This window comes from Oreochromis aureus, linkage group 9, assembly GCF_013358895.1.
Source record: "Oreochromis aureus strain Israel breed Guangdong linkage group 9, ZZ_aureus, whole genome shotgun sequence".
Taxonomy (NCBI): Eukaryota; Metazoa; Chordata; class Actinopteri; order Cichliformes; family Cichlidae; genus Oreochromis; species Oreochromis aureus.
Genome location: NC_052950.1, coordinates 34,844,895 through 34,864,694, shown reverse-complemented (window position 1 = coordinate 34,864,694; position 19,800 = coordinate 34,844,895). Strand labels below are relative to the sequence as shown.

The 19,800-nt window shown below is 39.4% G+C and overlaps 1 protein-coding gene across 1 annotated transcript; it reads left to right on the top strand.

The window, feature by feature from the left end:
• The first annotated feature begins 6,641 nt into the window (after positions 1 to 6,641).
• LOC120441844 (gastrula zinc finger protein XlCGF8.2DB-like) lies at positions 6,642 to 18,753 on the top strand. The gene is made up of 5 exons (XM_039617292.1): positions 6,642 to 6,761; positions 14,834 to 14,875; positions 16,609 to 17,407; positions 17,492 to 17,707; positions 18,071 to 18,753. Exons 1-4 carry the CDS (start codon positions 6,642 to 6,644, stop codon positions 17,704 to 17,706), a joined length of 1,176 nt encoding a protein of 391 aa, XP_039473226.1. The 3' UTR covers position 17,707; positions 18,071 to 18,753.
• The last annotated feature ends 1,047 nt before the right edge of the window (positions 18,754 to 19,800 follow it).

Here is a 19,800-nt window from a genome sequence, read left to right as displayed (position 1 = left end):
TTGTTGAGGAGTAGTAGGTGAGGGTTAGCTCATTTAGGTTTAGCACCTAACAAGATGTTGTAACGGTCAGTAATAACAAACAAATTGCCATGAGACCAAATATATACACACAGAAGCAGCTCAACTTATATAAACTGATAATATCTGTGGAATTAAACCCACACATCCATCTAAATATATCCATGACCTAATATATGATAACTCAAATTAAGCACAGTGGTAATGCAGTACTATAAGCAGAATAATTTACTCTAACTCTGCCCCCTTTTGTTTTACAAGAAAAATGTTATGTCCACACGTAAAATACCCTATACAGGTATTTTTGAAAATGCAGCTGTTTCTATGCGTTTGGGCCTTTTGTCCACGCATAAACGGCGTTTTGTATCACCGAAAACAGATTTTTTTTTTTTTTTTTTACACACAGTTACTGTCCCTCCATATAGAAAGGCAGAGGCGTCACGGTGTAATTATTTTATGTGTAGTTGTTTTTTTCCTGTGTAATAATATTTAACATTGCTATCAATACATTTCTCAAAAATGCCTCTCTGTGCAAAATGGGTTCAAAAACATAAACAACTGTCGGATACTGTTTGTCCCAGGGGAACAAATCGTGGCAGGATCAGCCTGGTATTATTCCACTGTAACATTACTGTATAAAGAGCTAACATTTCCAAAATGTCAGGAGTAGTTAGTCATTACAAGAAGTGTTTGTGAACTAAAAATCAAGTATGTAGGATACTGTTTGTCTTTAATTTGGAGAGCCCAGCTCTGCTCCCAACGAAGGGAAAACCAATTCTGCAGGGAGACCTACCTCGGCACTTGTGCAGGTGAAACCAAAGGGAAGATATGCTTCACCATATTTTCTAGTCTTTGTCTTAGAATGAAGTTGGTTTGGAAACATATTCAGCGATGCTTCATCTCCTGCTTTGCATTTGTGTGGGAGCCCCGTCAAAAACCTGTCCATTATCCTAGCAGTGTCCAAGTGTTTTTTTTTTCCTTTTATTCTCACAAGAAGATAAATATTCTCCCCTACCCCACCCATTCCAACATCTTCAGCCCCATTAGTCCCACCACCTCCACCATTCAAAATAGCTTGGACCTGATCACCACTTCACAAGCGTCTCCACCCCCCATGATGCCTCCATACTGGAGAGTGGAGATACAAACAGACTCTTTAACATACAGAACCCAACAAAGCAGCTGAACCAGACTCAGTGTCTCCATCATAAACCATACAGTGGATCACAATATGAAGCAGTTTAAGATGACTGTTGCTGTGAACTATAGAAAGAAAACTTCACAGAACATCTGAATTCACTCGATGCTAAACATTCATTTCATAGAATGAAGAATTGTAATTATACTCAGATCTACCTGTGCTTTAATGATGGGGCCTTTAAACTCACACATTCAACAGTTTTAACCAGCTTTCCTTCCTGCCTTTGACTGCAGCTGTGTTTGACACAGGAAGACATTATTACATTCTTCAATATTATACTTTACTTCCTGTGCATCACTTTACAGCAGCCAGACTCATTAAAATGAGACTTTGTAGGAGTTCACTTCCTCTCATGTGTTCATCCACAGCAGCTGGACAATAAAGATTATTGTGACCCTGATACTGCAGCAGATCGCTCTCATCCATTTCCTGTTATCACTTCAAATAGAAATGAGGCTGTAGAGGTTTGGTGCAGGCAGAAAAACAGCTGCAGGGACAATGAAAAGACTTTTCTGCTCCAACTTCTCCCAGCATGCTGAGCTAATGATTAGTTGGTGTTTTTCTCCAAACACTCTCTCACTCTTCTCTCAACGTGTTCACAATAAACTGTGAACAGATACCGAGGAGAGCAGCAGAAGACCTCATTCAGGAGCTAAACTCAACATGAACTGAACTCACAGTAAAGTTAGCTCGGTGCTTACCTTTAGATGAGCCCACAAACCGAGAGAAACTCCGCGATGAAGCTGGAACTCTTTCCAAACACAGGAAACAGATCAGGGAGCAGAGACCCACGTGGTTCACGCTGATCTCAGCTACGATCCAGGAGACAAGGATGGGCAGATCGATGCAGATATCGTCCAGATGTTGTTAGTGGTTTATGATCGATACTTTTTTTGTTTCTCTCCTCTGAGTTCACTATTTTACTCGCAGCTCTGTCTGTGCGAACACTTCTTCTTTTGTGGCAGACGGCAGAATCTGAAGAGACAGAAAGATCCTCTTGTGATTTCAGGGTCAGACTTAAATGTATTACATTAACTTTAATGTATTTTGATCCATGTGTTCTGCAGTTTTTTTGTTGGGTTTTTTTTTGTTTGTTTGTTTTTTTGTCAGGTTGTTTGTGCTATGAAATCCTGCAACAGTTAAACCAAAATGTTAAATGTTAAAAAAATAAAGAGTTTGATCCATGATGTCATTTCCTGTATATCAATCCAAAAACTGACGTGACAAATGTTCTCAGTGACACAGATGGAGGTTTATCAGAGGAGACTTGGCTGTTCTTACACTGAACAGGGTTCCTGCAGCTTACTGAAAATTCTGACCTGAAATTTATGAAAAAAATAAGATCTTTAAAATCTTTTATATTTTAACAAAGTTGCTGTAGGTACTAAAAATTCTGATTTGTGTTTGGGATATAAAAAGATTAATTTTGGAAAATGATCTTTTAAAGTTGTGGTTTGATTTGCTCAGTTTATCAGAGTTTCCTTTGTTGGCACTGCCTCTCTTCAGAAGTTGTTGGTCTATGTTGACATGACAGCAGATTTTTCGTCTGGACGTCCATGATGTGAATCTTATTTCACCACATCCCAAAGGTGCTCTATTGGACTGAGACTCAGGTAGGCTGTGGTCTGTAAATGATGTCAGTTGGTACTAAGGGACCCAAATTGTGCCAACCAAATATCTCCACGCTATTTTTTTTTTTTTTTTTGATTGATTGATTGATTTTATTGATTAGCATTTAAGTATCTCAGTGAATACAGAATACAAAATAAAGATTACCACAAAGCAAAAAATCATGAGACAAGGCTAATCAAAAGGTATTGGCTGAAGCATTTGCTTATTATGCCAACCCTTTTAACAAAAATCTTTGCATGCAGCTCCTGTACACAGGGCTGAAGCAAAGAATAAAACAAAGCAAAGCAAAAACAAACAAACAAACAAACAAATAAACTTTCCACCTTAGATAATTACATCAAAGCAAAACAATCAAGAGTTTCAGAATTATTATTTTTGCTCTTTTCATTCTTGATTAATATATTTTTCTAATACTCTATTTTTAAACATGTTTTTAAACAAGGAAAATGAACTACACCTTTTTAAATCACTGTCATAACTATTCCACAGGTTAACTCCTCTAACAGAAACACATCTCTGCTTTATGTTTGTCCTTATCTTGTTTTTTTAAGACATCTGTTCCCCTTACGTCATATTGACTCTCTCTGACTTTAAACAGCTTCTGAATACTGCGGCAAAGCAAGTTATTTTGTGCTTTATACATTATCTGTGCCATTTTATATTCGACTAAATCATAAAATTTTAGGGTATTCAGATTAATAAACAAAATGTTAGTTGGTTCTATATAGTTTGATTGATTTATAATTCTTATAGCTCTTTTTGTAACTTGAAAATAGGAAGAGTATTTGTTTTATATGCATTACCCCATATCTCCAGACAATAAGTCATATATGGAAGCAACAGAGAACAATAAAGTGTGTATAATGATTTTTGTTCAGGACATGCTTTGTTTTGTAGAGAATAGCAATGGTTTTGACATTTTTGTTGTCACATGATTTATATGAGACTTCCAGCTCAGCTTATCATCAATTATCACTCCAAGAAATTTATTTTCATACACTCTTTCAATTTCAATTCCATTAACCCTGATTTTAGATACATTTTCATTTGTCTAGTGCCAAAAATAATCAATTTTGTTTTCTTTATATTTAACGATAACTTATTTACATCAAACCAGTTTTTAATATATTTAACTCCTTTTCCGCTGTAGTCAGAAGCTGTTCTAGGTCTTTACCTGAGCAATACAGAGTGGTATCATCAGCAAACAATACACAATACAGGTAACTTTTCATCCACTTATATGCTATCCTCTTATGCCATATCTCTCTAGTTTATTCATTAATATAGAATGGTCAATTGTATCAAACGCCTTTTGTAAGTCTATAAAACACCAACAGTATATTCCTTATTATCTATAGCATTAGATATCCCTTCTACAAGTTCCATCACTGCCATCGAAGTGGACCTTTTCATTCTAAAGCCATATTGGTTATCACTTAGGAGATTATGCTTCTCTATATATTTATCAAGTCTATTAACAAATAACTTTTCTAAAATTTTTGAGAACTGTGGGAGTAGTGATATTGGCCTGTAATTGGTAAACTGACATCTCTCTCCGTTTTTATGGATTGGAATAACTTTTGCTATTTTCATTTGTGAGGAAATACACCAGTTCGAAAGGACAGATTACAAATGTATGCTAAAGGTTGCACTATATATTCTATAATACTCTTAACTAATTTCATGTCAATACCAAAACAGTCGGTGGACTTTTTATTTTTAAATGTCTTCACAATGTTAATTATTTCTCTATGAGTTACAGCACCAATAAACATGGAGGACACATTCTGAGTAATATGTTTATTTAGGTCATTATTATTTCTTGACTCTGGAATTTCTTTTGCTAAATTAAAGCCAACATTTACAAAGAAATCATTAAATTCATTTACAATGTCTTTAGTTTTATCAAGCACAATATCTTTATCTTTTTAAAATAGTCTGGATAATTCTTATTTTTGAGCCCTTTTGATTATGCTATTTAATATCCTCCATGTTTCTTGTGTGTTACTTCTATTTTGCTCCAATAATGTGTGGTAATATTCTTTCTTACTTGTTCTTATAATATTTACTAATCTATTTTTATATAACTTGTACTTTATTTCAGCATCTTTTGTCCTCTGTTTTATGAATCTCTTATATAGATTATTTTTCATTTTACATGCATCTTCTATCCCCTTTGTGATCCATGGCTTATTTGATCTGTGATGCTTTCTAGTGATTTTCATTAAAGGACAATGTTTTTCATATAGTGAAATTACAGTTGATAGGAATGCATCATATGCACTATTTGAATCTTCATTTGCAAAAACCTCATTCCAATTGTGTTCCTTTAAGTCCACCTGGAGGGCAGCAATGGCTCTTGTTGTTCTATGTCGTATCATATCAAATGTTTGATTCTTTTTTTTAGTTTTAATCCCAAAATAATTTTGAAAAATTGCAAAAACAGGAAGATGATCGCTTATATCAGTTATAAGAAGTCCACCTACTATTTCATGGTCAATTTTATTTGTGAATATATTATCTATCAATGTAGCTGTATCAGTTGTTATTCTACTTGGTTTTATAATTACAGGAAAAGGCAGTTACTATACATTGTACTGATGAAATCTGTTGTTTTCTGATGTCCGTTTGGGTTTAGCAAATCTATATTAAAATCACCACAAATTATTTGCACTTTTTTATCATTTAGGTTGCTAAACATAGCAGCAAGTTTTTCATTGAATGTGTCAAGGCATGATCCTGGTGTCCTATAGATGCAACTTATAATTATATTGCTAGCTTTTTCAACATGGATTTCAATAGTAACACATTCCATTACGTCATCTATGATGCTTGACATACATTCAATCAGACTACATTTCAAAACTTTATCTACATATAAAGCAACACCACCTCCTTTTTTATTCACCCTGTTCATTGTAAATAATTCGTATCCTTCCAGTCCCATTTCACTAACTTTCTCATTATCGAGCCATGTTTCTGATATTGCAATTATATTAAACTTTTTTAACTTACTTAAACATTCTGTAATTTTAGAAAAATTTTTATACAGGCTTCTACTATTGAAATGTATGACCGACAATGCATTTGCCATTTTAATATTCATATTAAATTGGTCATCTGTATAGTACTCACAAGTACTATTATTGTTATTGTAGAAGTGATTATCTGGGTCAATGTTAGTTTCAGGGTCATGCATGTTGTGCTCTGCATAGTTAAACGTTTTGAAGTTCATCTTCTCAGCGTGTGTGGCAAAATAGCCTCCTTGACAGTCCTTCTCATAATCAAAGTCTTCCTCTTCAATATCTCTGAATGGAAACCTATAATCTGTGTCCAAACTTGTCATTTATGTGTTTTTGTTGTTGTTTTTTCCATTGTTTTTTGAGCCATAAGGCCAGAAACACTTTCCATACCCATTGTTCATTATCCAGTCGTCACTTTTCCAATAGATTCCATAGCAGATTCCTGATTATTTATATTGCTCTAAGTCTTTTAGTTCTCTTATCATCACAACTTTCGCTTCGTCTGGATTGCCATTTAGTCTTATCATTACTTTGCAGTTCCTCGTCCATGTCGCTTGTATCTTATTTTGTTTTCTCAGGCTGCGTGCCTGTCTTGCAATTTCTGCAGTCTTTTTCGTTAAATGTTCATTTAAATACACACCGGTCCCTTTTAGTTTCTTTCCCTGTTTCAGTAACTCAATCTTTGTTTTGCGACTCACAAACCGAAGAATAATTGCTGGCTTTGTTTTACTGTCTTTTCTGGGGAGCGTGTGGCATGCTGCGATATGATGGCTCTGAATACTTACATTCTTCGTTTGAAGGAATTTTATCACTTGCTGTTCAAGCGTTTGCAGCTCCTCTACCGGGGCATCTTCACCGTCTTTACCTCCGCCAGCTGTTACTCTGGCGTAGGTTCGGTGTTGCGTCTCCAGTCCACTTATGACTAAGTCATCCATTCTTGTGTACTGTTCAAGGTCCTCGAGTCGCTGCTCCAAGTCGTCTATTTTCTTGTCCTTCTCCTTTATCAAGTTTTTTAGTTGTTTTATTTCATCCATTAGGTCATGTAGCATACCTTGTTGTTTAGCCACTTTGCTCAGTTCATCAGACATGAAATTAAGCGATTTCCTAATCTCCTCCAACTCCTCTTCAACTCCTGGGTTTGCTTTTTTAGGCGGCATTTTGAAAATGGTGAGATTGGTATTACCTTGTGATGGCCCGTTGAAGTCACTGTCGATTTACTTGTTGGTGCCTTGCTAGAGGAGCCTGGGCCCAGCGGTTGCTGGAGGATCCCGGGCCTGGTGGAGCAGGAGGATCCTGGGCCTAGCAGCTGCTGGAGGATCCTGGGCCTGGTGGCTGCTGGAGGATCCTGGGCCTGGTGGCTGCTGGAGGATCCTGGGCCTGGTGGCTGCTGGTGGATCCTGAGCCTAGTGGCTGCTGGAGGATCCTGGGCCTAGTGGCTGCTGGAGGATCCTGGGCCTGGTGGCTGCTGGAGGATCCTGGGCCTGGTGGAGCAGGAGGGCCCTGGGCCTAGCAGCTGCTGGAGGATCCTGGGCCTAGTGGCTGCTGGAGGATCCTGGGCCTGGTGGCTGCTGGTGGATCCTGGGCCTGGTGGAGCAGGAGGGTCCCGGGCCTAGTGGCTGCTGGCGGATCCCAGGCCTGGTGGCTGCTGGTGGATCCTGGGCCTGGTGGCTGCTGGTGGATCCCGGGCCTGGTGGCTGCTGGTGGATCCTGGGCCTGGTGGAGCAGGAGGGTCCTGGGCCTAGCAGCTGCTGGAGGATTACCTATAGAGCTGAAAAACTGGAGTTGCACAACTGTTATATAGGCCCATGATTACACCAGCAGCAGGATGGATCCATGCTTTATGTTGTTTAAGACAAATTCTGCCCCTAAAATCTGAATGTTGCAGAGATTGAAAAATGTTGCCTGGACTGATGGGTCTCAATCTTTTCTTGTCCACTTTTGTTGATCTCCAATGTAAAGTAACCTACCCATCACGTTAATCACACTCTAGAACTTGTTTTAAATTATGGCATAGAAACTAAACATTTAACACTGTTTTTTGTAAACTCTCTCTTGCCCGATCACTTGATTATAACATTTAAATTTACAGTAATGGAATGAAGCCAGATAACACACATATAAAGACCTGGGTGACCTCTAACTTTATGCTGCTGATTATACTTGGCCTACAATACCTAGAAATATGGTATCTAACCAGATACTTGCTCTGGTTGGCATTACCTTGGCCTCCAGTAACACCTTGAAGTAATATTTGACCAGGATAGTAAACAAATATTTAGGGCTGTGTAATGGACTGTGTTGAAAAAGGAGGAGGAGTCACAAGAATTATTAGAAAAACAGGGTTTTCATTCATTTAACCCAAAAATTATATTTACAAAAGTAATTGATGTTGAGCTCATTAAAAAGGTCAAAGAAACAAAACTGAACTCAGGCAAAGAACTGCAAACTTAACAAACCAAATGACTGCACAAAGAAATATAACCGACCTAAACAAACATAACAGTACTAAAACAAGAAATGGCACAGAAGGTTATATATAAAGTCTGATCAGATCACTATGACACACGAGGAGTAACTAAACAAAACACAGTTGTAAACAACAAACAATACAGTATAGTCTGGTTTGTTAATAAACTAAACACCAAAAAAGGAATTCAAAACTACTAAACCCTAAACTCAAACATTAAGTACAAATACTTTGTTTTCAATTAAAGAAAACACCCTTCACCAGGAAGTGGTGGTACAGTCCAATTATCGCTCTTTGTATTTAAGGGCTTTAAACCCAGGCCACCACCTTTTGTCTGGCAACTCCCCAGATCATGGCAGCTAAGAAGTAAAAGAAACAAATGTTAGTCAAAAATCCAACTAAGTAATGAAATGGTATAAATTCATAAGTAAACTAAATGTGTGTGCTTACAAATAGAACTAAAGTATCCAAACCAATCGGTAGTGATGGCCAAATGAAGCTTTCTGAAGCTTGTATTGAAAAACGGTTCATTACTCGAAGCTTTTCAACACAGTCCTCTCTGGTGACATCTGGTGGCCAAAAATATGAAGACCAGCTTGAATCCACACAATAAAACTAACTGCTTCATTATGATTGCCCACTCTACAGAGTGGAATTCTGTCTGATATCGGGCCGTCGTTGTGTTGCTTTGAACGTGTATTTTGAGGGGGTTAAAAAAATGTGGGTTTTTTTGTGTAATAAATCATTTTGACCAGTAAACTCTCCTTGTTTAAACATGCACCTTGGTGTGTTCTTTCTTTGCTTGTGACTTCTTGATGTTGGTAAACACAATAATTGGAAAACACCATGTTACATATAATATACATATAATAATGTACAACACATTATGGAGTAGGCTTCTGCTGTGAGGTCCTGCTTCCATTATATATGCAATTAATCGCTAGACGGGTGTATTTATCAATAATATTATATTGGGGAAATTTTTCTATACTTATTTTTGACCTGGGGGGAGACTGGATTAAGAACTGGAAAGGGAAAATGCTCATGAACTTACAAATTAAAAACATGATGCATTTAAGAAGAGAATTTGTTTCACTGTGCGATGGCCGAACCTGTTCCTTTTCGTGGAGATAATTTCTCCTGCATTAAGGAAAATCCCTTCACATGGCACAGAAGAGGCTGGAGTGCAGAGAAACTGGTAGAGATGCAGTTATTCACCTACCCGGGCCCCACAAACTATCAGCTAAAGAGAATAAATACATTAAAATGCTGCACATTTGGCAGACTAACATTTTAAGATTAACTAAACAATAAAATATATATTTTTATAACATTAAATGTAAAGAGTCAAACAGAAGGTTTGAAGTTATTTAATGGTATTTATATTTTGAAAAGCAGATTTTTGACATTTTGAGTTTTTCCCGTTTCCAGATAAAATAAACACGCACAAAACAAAAGCAAACAGCCAGAACACAAAGCTGGAAAACCCACCAAGTTGACCAAAATCTACTCAAAATACTCCCACACAACAGAACCTCCTCTCCTCGGTCCACTACCTCCATGATCCAATCTGGAGCCACTAACCCTAAGGGTACGTACATCTTTCACCATCTTACAATGCTGGCATTCCCCAACTCTCTGTGAATGGTACTCGTGGAATTTGATCAGTGGCTGTTGATCAATGGTCATCATTTGCATATCAATGATGAAGAAACTGACCTTACAGCCCATTGTTCATTCAGTGGGCTGTTTTCCGTCATTGTGCAAATGTACTGTTTACTAGGTTTGGGAAACCTGCAGTCAACTGAGATTGAAGAAGTCACTTGGAACACTGAAAACACCACGTCCAGATGAACAGAATCAATTATTTTGGTACAAACAATTCACCACAAAAAAGACTCAATATTCAGAAATGCTTTAAACTGTGCAGTAAATATGTGCAACAAACATAAAACAATGTAACTTAAAACATACTGCAAAACAGTGCTGGCTCTCATTTCAGTGGGAGAAATTTTCATGGACATGTGCAACTAGAATTTTACTTTGGAGGAAATGGGGTCAATGCAATTCTTAAGCATGTGTGCAAATGTCCGATGGATGGATGGAACTTTATTAATCCCTCGGGTCGGTTCCTCCGGGAAATTCAGTTTCCAGTAGCACAGCACCGACAGAAGTTGCATGTTACAGATATGATAAGGGAAATGAGAGTAAGGATATAAGCACACAGCCCCACTCCACTGACGACTTGCTGTTGGCCAACACCCTCAACAACTTTTACTGCTGGTTTGATGATCCATCAACCAGCCTTGACACCTCCACCTTCCCCAACAATAGAGACACTTTGGTCCATCATCCCCCCACCTCCCCACACCCACCAGCACAGAGCCATCACCACCATCAAAGACTTCACCCACAGGAGCTCCCTCCTCACTCCACAGCTATGAGGATTTCACACCACCATCTTCCACTACAACCCTTCATATTCATGAAGCAGATGTGAGGAAGCAGTTTAACCCTTTAGACCTACCACAGAACCAAGTCTGCCTGAGTTTATCTTTATATTTTTACATGTTGTGCTGCCATTTTTGGGAGTATTTCAATTTGCTATACATCAATACAACCATTATATCCCAAATTTTAATCATATGTATGCATTAAGTCAACAGTAACTACATCAATTCCAAAAGTGGTATTTTTACACAAATTTCTAGTTAAAGAAATTTCAGAGGTTCATCCCTCAAAATTGTAAAAGTAAAAATGTTGCATAAAACAGTTTCCAACCAGACAAAATTAATTTTGAGTGTCTTCATAGTTTCATTTTTGAGATACACCAATTTGTATATACTGCAGCCACCAACTTTGTAATTCTCATTTACATGACTTATTTAAACATTCTCCCCTTGAATGCAAAATTCTTAAAAACATCTTTGATCCTTTACGAGTAAATAAATCTGAAAGCTGTTTCATCCTAAAAGAGTACAACAATGTGTAGTTTATGATGTTCTAAAGGTTTCAGCATCTTTTTGAATTTGTCACATCTGGAAAGGTATGAGTGAGCTTTCGTATCGTACTGTGAGTGATGCTCGTCAGCACACAAACCCAGAGTTTCTCTACAGCAGGGATGTCAAACTCTATTGCACACGGGGCCAAAACTCACGGCACACTTTAGGTTGCGGGCCAAACAAGATAAACATTTTTTGAACACACTTAAACATTGTTTTTTAAACATAAATATGAATAAACACAGACAAGAATATTATTCCAGAAAAAAAATAAACTTAAAAAAAACTTTAACTTTAAATATTTTCCTCTTTTTAAAAATATATCCTGTCAAAATTATGCAAGTTAGAAATATGAACATGCTGCCAAAAACCCAGAATAAATAAATGAAAGCAAACACAAGGTTCGAGCCACATGTAGATGGAGCTGGGGCATTGCTTCAGGAATGGAACTAATAAACTGTGCGGGCCATTCAGTGTCGTACTTTGGCTTGAGTGTCCCATTACAGTGCAACTCCATCTGAATCTGCACAGGTGCAGTTTCCACATAAATAGGTTGCGAAGCAGCTCGAAATTCTCTTTTTGTGCTTCAAAGTCACCAAAGCGCCGGGCGTACTCAGTGCGCTCAGTTTATCAGCAAAGTGCGCCGACTTGGTTCAACATTACTTGGCAACAGGGAAAGTGGTGGGTCTTATCACCAACGGTGATGAGACGGCCTACAGGGAGGAGGTCAGCGCCCTGACCCACTGGTGTCAAGACAACCATCTCACCCTCAACGTCGCAAAGACAAAGGAGTTGATAGTGGACTTCCGGAGGTGCAGAGGAGTACACACCCCCATCACCATCAACGGCGCCGCTGTGGAGAGAGTGAGCAGCTTCCGCTTCCTTGGTGTACATCTGGCTGAGGATCTTACGTGGTCAGTACACATAAACAAGACAGTGAAGAAGGCGCAGCAGCGCCTCTTCTTTCTCAGGAGACTGAAAAGATTCGGCATGAGCCCCGCATCCTCAGGACCTTCTATCGCTGTGCCATTGAGAGCATCCTCACTGGATGCATCACCACCTGGTATGGCAACACCACCGCTTACAACCGCAAAGCTCTCCAGAGAGTAGTGCGGTGTGCTGAACGGATAATTGGAGGTGAGCTTCCCTCCTCCAAGACATCTACAGGAAGCGGTGCCTGAGGAAAGCGGGAGGATCATCAGGACTCCAGTCACCCCAGCCATAAACTGTTCAGACTACTTCCATCAGGAAGGAGGTTCTGCAGCATCCGGTCCCGTACCAGCAGACTGAGAGACAGCTTTTTCCACCAGGCCATCAGACTGCTGAACACGTCATAGACACCTCACCCTCACTACTGGAACTTCAACATTATGCACTCCATACTGTACATTAATGCCACTGTTTTGCACATACCTACCTCTGTATATTTTATATTTTATATATCTTATTTTATTGTTTACTCTATTTCATTTGTAAAACATGTATATACACACTCACACACACACACACACACACACACACACGTGAAAAACATATTTAGTACACACATTCAGTAATGTATATACCTTTATATATGGTACATATATTTATTACTTTTAGATTAACCATTTTTATATTTTGCTTGTTGCACGTTATTGTATTTTGCACAACTCTGTTGCTTGTGAAGCTTGCACACAAGAATTTCACTCGCATGTACTGTACCAGTGTACCTGCACATGTGACGTGACAATAAAGGTGATTTGATTTGATTTGATTTGAAGTGAGGCAAGTTGCACTGGTGCATTTGTGACAGCTTCACTTGAAATGCCTTCACATCATACATGCCATGTCTATGAACTGACAGATTTCCTTGCTGAGCTCAAAAACTCTATTGAGAACTTTTCTCTAACTCAGCCAGCGTACCTCTGTATGATAAGGAATGTTGGCAAACTCTGAATCTATTTCCCACATAAAAGACTGAAATTGAGGGTGATTTAAACCTTCAGCTCAGATAAAATTTACAGTTTGCGTTATGGTGATCATTACATGCTCGATTTTTAGGACTTTACCACACAGCCTTTCCTGGTGTATGATCAGTGAGTGATATGCTGTTAACTCACCGGTACATTTCTCCTCCTGCATCTTTACTCTCATCCTGCCGACTTGTCCACTTTTTCCCCAACACAACACCGGCGCTCCATCTGCTGTAAGTCCAACAAGTTTGTCCCAGGGCAGTTTCATGTCGGTTACACTTTCACATGCGTTTTCAAAAATGTCTTTTCCTGTCGTTGTCCCGTCCATCGATTTAATGTTCAATATTTCCTCTCCACGGATGTAGATGGCCAGCCGTGCAATGTCCATCATGTCTGTACTTTCATCCACAGCAAGAGAGTATGCAATAAAGTTCTTGCTTCTTTCACACAATTGTGTTCTTAAATCAGTGGCCATCTCACAAACCCGATCAGCAATCCTGATAGTACCTGACAGTTAAAGTTTCTGCAGTCCCCTTCAGCCTGTTACCCACTACTCTATCTCACATTTGGAGGCTCACATTTACCAAAATCTGCGTTTTGTCTGGATAGAAGACGTCGCACAGCTTCATCATGCAGCGGGCTCATTTGGCTGTCTCCTCTGCTACAATAAAATTTGCTTTCACAACAGCTTCACTTTGTGATTTACCAGTTTACTAGCAATGTAAACTGCTGGTAAACTGTTTACCACCAATGTCTGTAAACATATATTCAGTCTCCCATCGGTGCTGAAAGGCTCTGTTGTCAGAAATAACTTTTCTCTTTGCCATTGTGAGGGGCTAGCTTCGCAATAACAGAAGTTTGACTTGATTGACGCAGGAATGTTCCCAGGTAGCCTAACGTTTGGGAAGGAGGCTGCAGCGCTGCGTTACAGGATCTGTTGTTTGTGTGTTATTATTGTGTTATTAGCACCTCATATCGCCAGAGCAGCACTGATCACTGTCAGGTTATGATGTCCACAGTGTACACAACCACTAAGTTTGAGTGTGTGCTGTGAGAATTCAGTCAAAGCATTTAACTGGGGTGTGAAAAAATAAGCTGAACTCTACAGCTTGTTGTGGTGCCCTGTGGCTTTAGGTGCTGACAAGCCTTCCATCTGTTCTCCAGCATGTTCAATTACAGCCGTAAAATATCTCCACATGTTGCTCCTGTTTCTCACTCTCTGCAGTCCAAATGCGTTTTCTGTGAGTAGCCGAGTCACGTGACGGCATAGTATCAAATCCGAGCAGGGCAGAAGAAGGGGGCGGAGCAAAGTGAGTCTGCCGCATAAGAGGAGGTGCTGGCAAAGACAGCTGCTTTTTCATCCGCAGCGAGTAAAGTAGTGAATTCAGAGGAGTATCGATCGTATACCACTACCAACGTCTGGATCGATATGTGCATCGATCTGCCCACCCTTGTCTCCTGGATCGTAGCTGAGATCAGCGTGAACCACGTGGGTCTCTGCTCCCTGATCTGTTTCCTGTGTTTGGAAAGAGTTCCAGCTTCATCACGGAGTTTCTCTCGGTTTGTGGGCTCATCTAAAGGTAAGCACCGAGCTAACCTCAACACTAGATTTACTAACCCTTCTCAAATTTGCGTAAATCGCTTGACACACATACAAACGCTGCAAATCTGTGTTTATTTGACAGTGTAAAAAAAAAGCAGCCAGAATAACAACTGTACCAAGAGTACAGTCTAAAAGGCTCACTATACAAACAATCTGGAGACATAAATATGGACACGTGTATTGAAAAATATTGATGTATATATTAGGGCTGCCATGATTACTCAACTAGTACGATTACGTCAACAATCAAAATCATCAACGACTAATTTAATAGTCTACGCAGGAATAAGTAGTAGGTTTTAAGATTGTAATAACCGACTGAAACAGAAGATGGCAGCACTGCATGTACAATGATGCCAGCTGCCGTAAAACCCCGAAGAAAAAGAAGCAGATTCCGGTATCTAGCTGTGTCCAAATTCAGCAACCGCATCTTCCTGTGCCTGCATTTGTAGGTCGATTACGTTACAGCGACACCACAAAGAATGTCCAAATGTATGTATATATATGTCTGTACATACATATATATATATATATCTCTATATATATATAGATATATATATATATATACACATATGTATATGCATGTATATACATATATATGAGTGGAGATATATACATATATGTGTATATATATATGTGTGTGTGTATATATATAAATAATAAAATTCTCTATATATACGTACATATTGAATTTGTATGTATGCATATGTATAGAATTTGGACATTCTTTGTCGTGTTGCTGTAACGTAATCGACCTACAAATGCAGGCACAGGAAGATGCGGTTGCTGAACATCGGAATGTCATTCAGGCTGGAGAAGTGTAGTCGGATGGTAACAAAGAGAGGGAAGGTAGTCAGAACTGAGGGGATCAAACTACCAGAAGGCAACATTGCAGACATAGAGGACAGTTACAAGTACCTGGGGATCCCGCAGGCAAATGGGAACCATGAAGAGGCCGCTAGGAAAGCTGCAACCACCAAGTACCTGCAGAGGGTCAGGCAAGTCCTGAGGAGTCAGCTGAATGGTAAGAACAAGATCCGGGCTATCAACACCTACGCCCTGGACTGAAAGACAGCACGGAAGCACTAATGATGGCAGCACAAGAAAAAGCACTAAGCACAAGATCCATTGAGGCTGGGGTCTATCACACCAGGCATCTGTGCCGAGTATAACCTGGAAGTCCCAGGGTCAAAATGGGAGAGAATAAGAGAGCTAAGATCCTGTGGGACTTCCAGATACAGACAGACAAAATGGTGGTGGCTAACCAACCGGACATAGTGGTGGTAGACAAACATGAGAAGACGGCCGTAGTGATCGATGTAGCGGTTCCAAATGACAGCAACATCAGGAAGAAGGAACACGAGAAGCTGTGTGTTTCCTGCCGTTATTGTCTACTCATACATGTCTCTGAAACATCCGGAGTACATCCTGTGCTAATCTCACTGAACAGGCGTACAGGCACTTTGCAGGCCAAATGTCTCTAATCTTTGCCCTAGAAACAAGTCGAATATATATCTTTGTCTGTAAGCGTGTTTGACCCTCAAAAGACTCAATGCCATCTCTCATGAGCACATTTGCAATGGGTGTATGAAAATGAGTATAACTACTTATTTAATAAAAGCTTTTCACAAAGTACCACTACTAAAAGCCCGGTAAGAATAATGCGTTTCCCACAACTCACTGCCTCTGTTTGTATCTCTGTCACTGCAGGACCAACGTGGACTGAGAAGTCAGCGCTCTCAGGAGGCCGACAAACCTCACAGAAGAAAGGGAGAGAAAAAATACAGCTGTGACAAGTGTGGGAAAGATTTTACCGTAAAAGCTGCCCTAAAAATGCATCAGGTCATCCACACTGGAGAGAGACCGTTCAGCTGTGGAGACTGTGGAAAGTCTTTTACCACGTCTGGAAACTTAAAAATGCACCAACTCATCCACACTGGAGAGAGACCGTTCAGCTGTGGAGACTGTGGAAAGTCTTTTACGCAGTCTGGACACTTAAAATCACACCAACTCATCCACACTGGAGAGAGACCGTTCAGCTGTGACGAGTGTGGAAAGTCTTTTACCGAGTCTGGACACTTAAAAAGACACCAACTCATCCACACTGGAGAGAGACCATTCAGCTGTGACGAGTGTGGAAAGTCTTTTACCAAGTCTGGACACTTAAAAACACACCAACTCATCCACACTGGAGAGAGACCATTCAGCTGTGACGAGTGTGGAAAGTCTTTTACCAAGTCTGGACACTTAAAAACACACCAACTCATCCACACTGGAGAGAGACCATTCAGCTGTGACGAGTGTGGAAAGTCTTTTACCGAGTCTGGAAGCTTAAAAAGACACCAACTCATCCACACTGGAGAGAGACCATTCAGCTGTGACGAGTGTGGAAAGTCTTTTACGCAGTCTGGAAACTTAAAAACACACCAACTCATCCACAGTGGAGTTAAAGCGTACAGCTGTGATCAGTGTGGCAGAGTTTTTACTCACAGTAACAGCTTACAGAGTCATCTAGTTACCCACTCTGGAATTAAGGCATACAACTGTGACATTTGTGGAAAAACTTTCAGCCGGATAGAGAGCCGAAATACACACCTACGCATTCACACCGGACATGATGTGTACTGCTGTGATCAGTGTGGCAAACAGTTTGCTATAAACACGCAGTTACAACGCCACATGTTTACCCACTCTGAGGAACGACCTTATAAATGTGACCTGTGTGAGAAGACTTTAAAATCTCCATATTACCTGAAAGCACATCAAAAGATCCACACCAGAAAGACTCTACAAGTGCAGTTACTGTGAGGTATGTATTTATATTTTTATCTTATCAGCCCGACTGTTTAAAACAACTCTGCTCATCAAATTGTGTTAGCATGTTAGCAATTTTGCTGCATGGAAAAACACCTCTGAATGATTATTCAGACTCTTATCACAAGTTTTTAGTGATAGTGTTTGAGAATTATATTACTGTTATTGTAGCATTAAACTAGTATTAATTTAATGTTTTTACTCTTATCGTTTTTATAGCACATTATATTGAGCTGAGTGTGATAATGTAAATAGTAAAATGTAATTGGACTTTGGCAGAGATGCTCTTTATTTCAGGCGATGTTGAGGATGAAAATATTGAAGGACTGACTTAAACTGTGTTTGTGTCTTTGTTTAGAAGCAGAGCGACACAGATGGATCCAGTTCTCAACCCTGTCATCGCTGTGGGAAAGAGTTTCATTGTGACCTTTGTGGAAAAACTTTCAGTCATCGAAGGACTCTGAAAATGAACAAAATGAACTACTGTAAAGAATGCGGGAGAGGCTTCACCACTTCAAAGGACTTCAAACAATATGAACTCCTTCAAAGTGGGGTTAAAAAGCACGTCTGCGATCAGTGTGGGTCATCCTTCATCAGTGCACATAAGCTTCAAAAGCGAGTCCACACATGAGAGAAACCAAACAAGTGCAGACACTGTGACAAAACCCTTTCACAATCATGTGATCACACTAAGCATGAACACAGACACATGAAAGAGAACTTCATCTGTGAAAGAGTTTGAGTAATCTCAGTTCATGCTTCACTCACAAATGATTCCATGTTACGAATAACCTGTTACGTCTTGATTCCCGCTTTTAAGTAAATCTTGTAAACAGAATGAAAATGTGCCTCGCTACATTTTAAGCTTTCTAAACTGTTCTACTGTAGTGTTTGTGTTGAGTGGTTAGCTTTGTTCCAGTAGTTGAATCAAAAAATCTGTTTCCTGTTATCATGTTTTTAATGAATGCATCGATCCATGTTTTCTGCAGGGGTTTTTTTTTTTTTTCAGCTTGTTTGCGTTATGAAATCCTGCAACAGTTAAACCAAAATTTTATATGTCAAATAAAGAAATGGTTTACTGACAAAGAGTTTGAGCCGTGATGTCATTTCCTGTATATCAGAGCAACACCTGACGTTACCAATGTTTAAAGTCATAGTCAAATTATGTGTTCGCATGACCTTGTGAAAACTGCTTGGCGATGCATCTCTGTGTTATCTGCTAACTGTTAGGGCATAGAAGGACTAAACTCCCAGGATGACCAGTGCCAGGACCTTCCTGATGCAGAGAGTTGTGTGTGTGTGTGGGGGGGCGTATAAAAGAGAAGCTGAGGCATCCCAGGTTTAAAGCTGGCATAACTGAACTTTAATGTTTGATGTGTGTTTTGGCTCTCCTGCGCAGTAATTAATAGCTTGAACACAGCAGAGCTTGATATAAAGACCCGGGTGACAACTAACTTTATGCTGCTGATTATACTTGGCCCTAAAATACCTAGAAATATGGTATCTAACCAGATACTTGCTCTGGATGGCATTACCTTGGCCTCCAGTAACACCTTGGAGTAATATTTGACCAGGACATTAAACAAATATTTAGGGCTGTGTTGGACGGAGTTGAAAAAGCAGAAGGAGTCACAAGAATTATTAGAAAAACAGGGTTTTCATTCATTTAACCCAAAAATTATATTTACAAAAGTAATTAATGTTGAGCTCACTAAAAAAGGTCAAAGAAACAAAACTGAACTCAGGCAAAGAACTGAAAACTTAACAAACGAAATGGAAGGACCAATGGCAGGACCTTCCTGATGCAGAGAGTTGTGTGTGGGGGGGTATAAAAGAGAAGCTGAGGCATCCCAAGGGTAAAGCTGGCATAACTGAACTTTAATGTTTGATGTGTGTTTTGGCTCTTCTGCGCGCAGTAATTAATAGCTTGAACACAAACTTAACAAACCAAATGACTGCACAAAGAAACCTAAACAAACATAACTGACCTAAACAAGAAATGGCACAGAAGGTTATATATAAAGTCTGATCAGACCACTATGACACACGAGGAGTAACTAAACAAAATACAATTGTAAACAACAAACA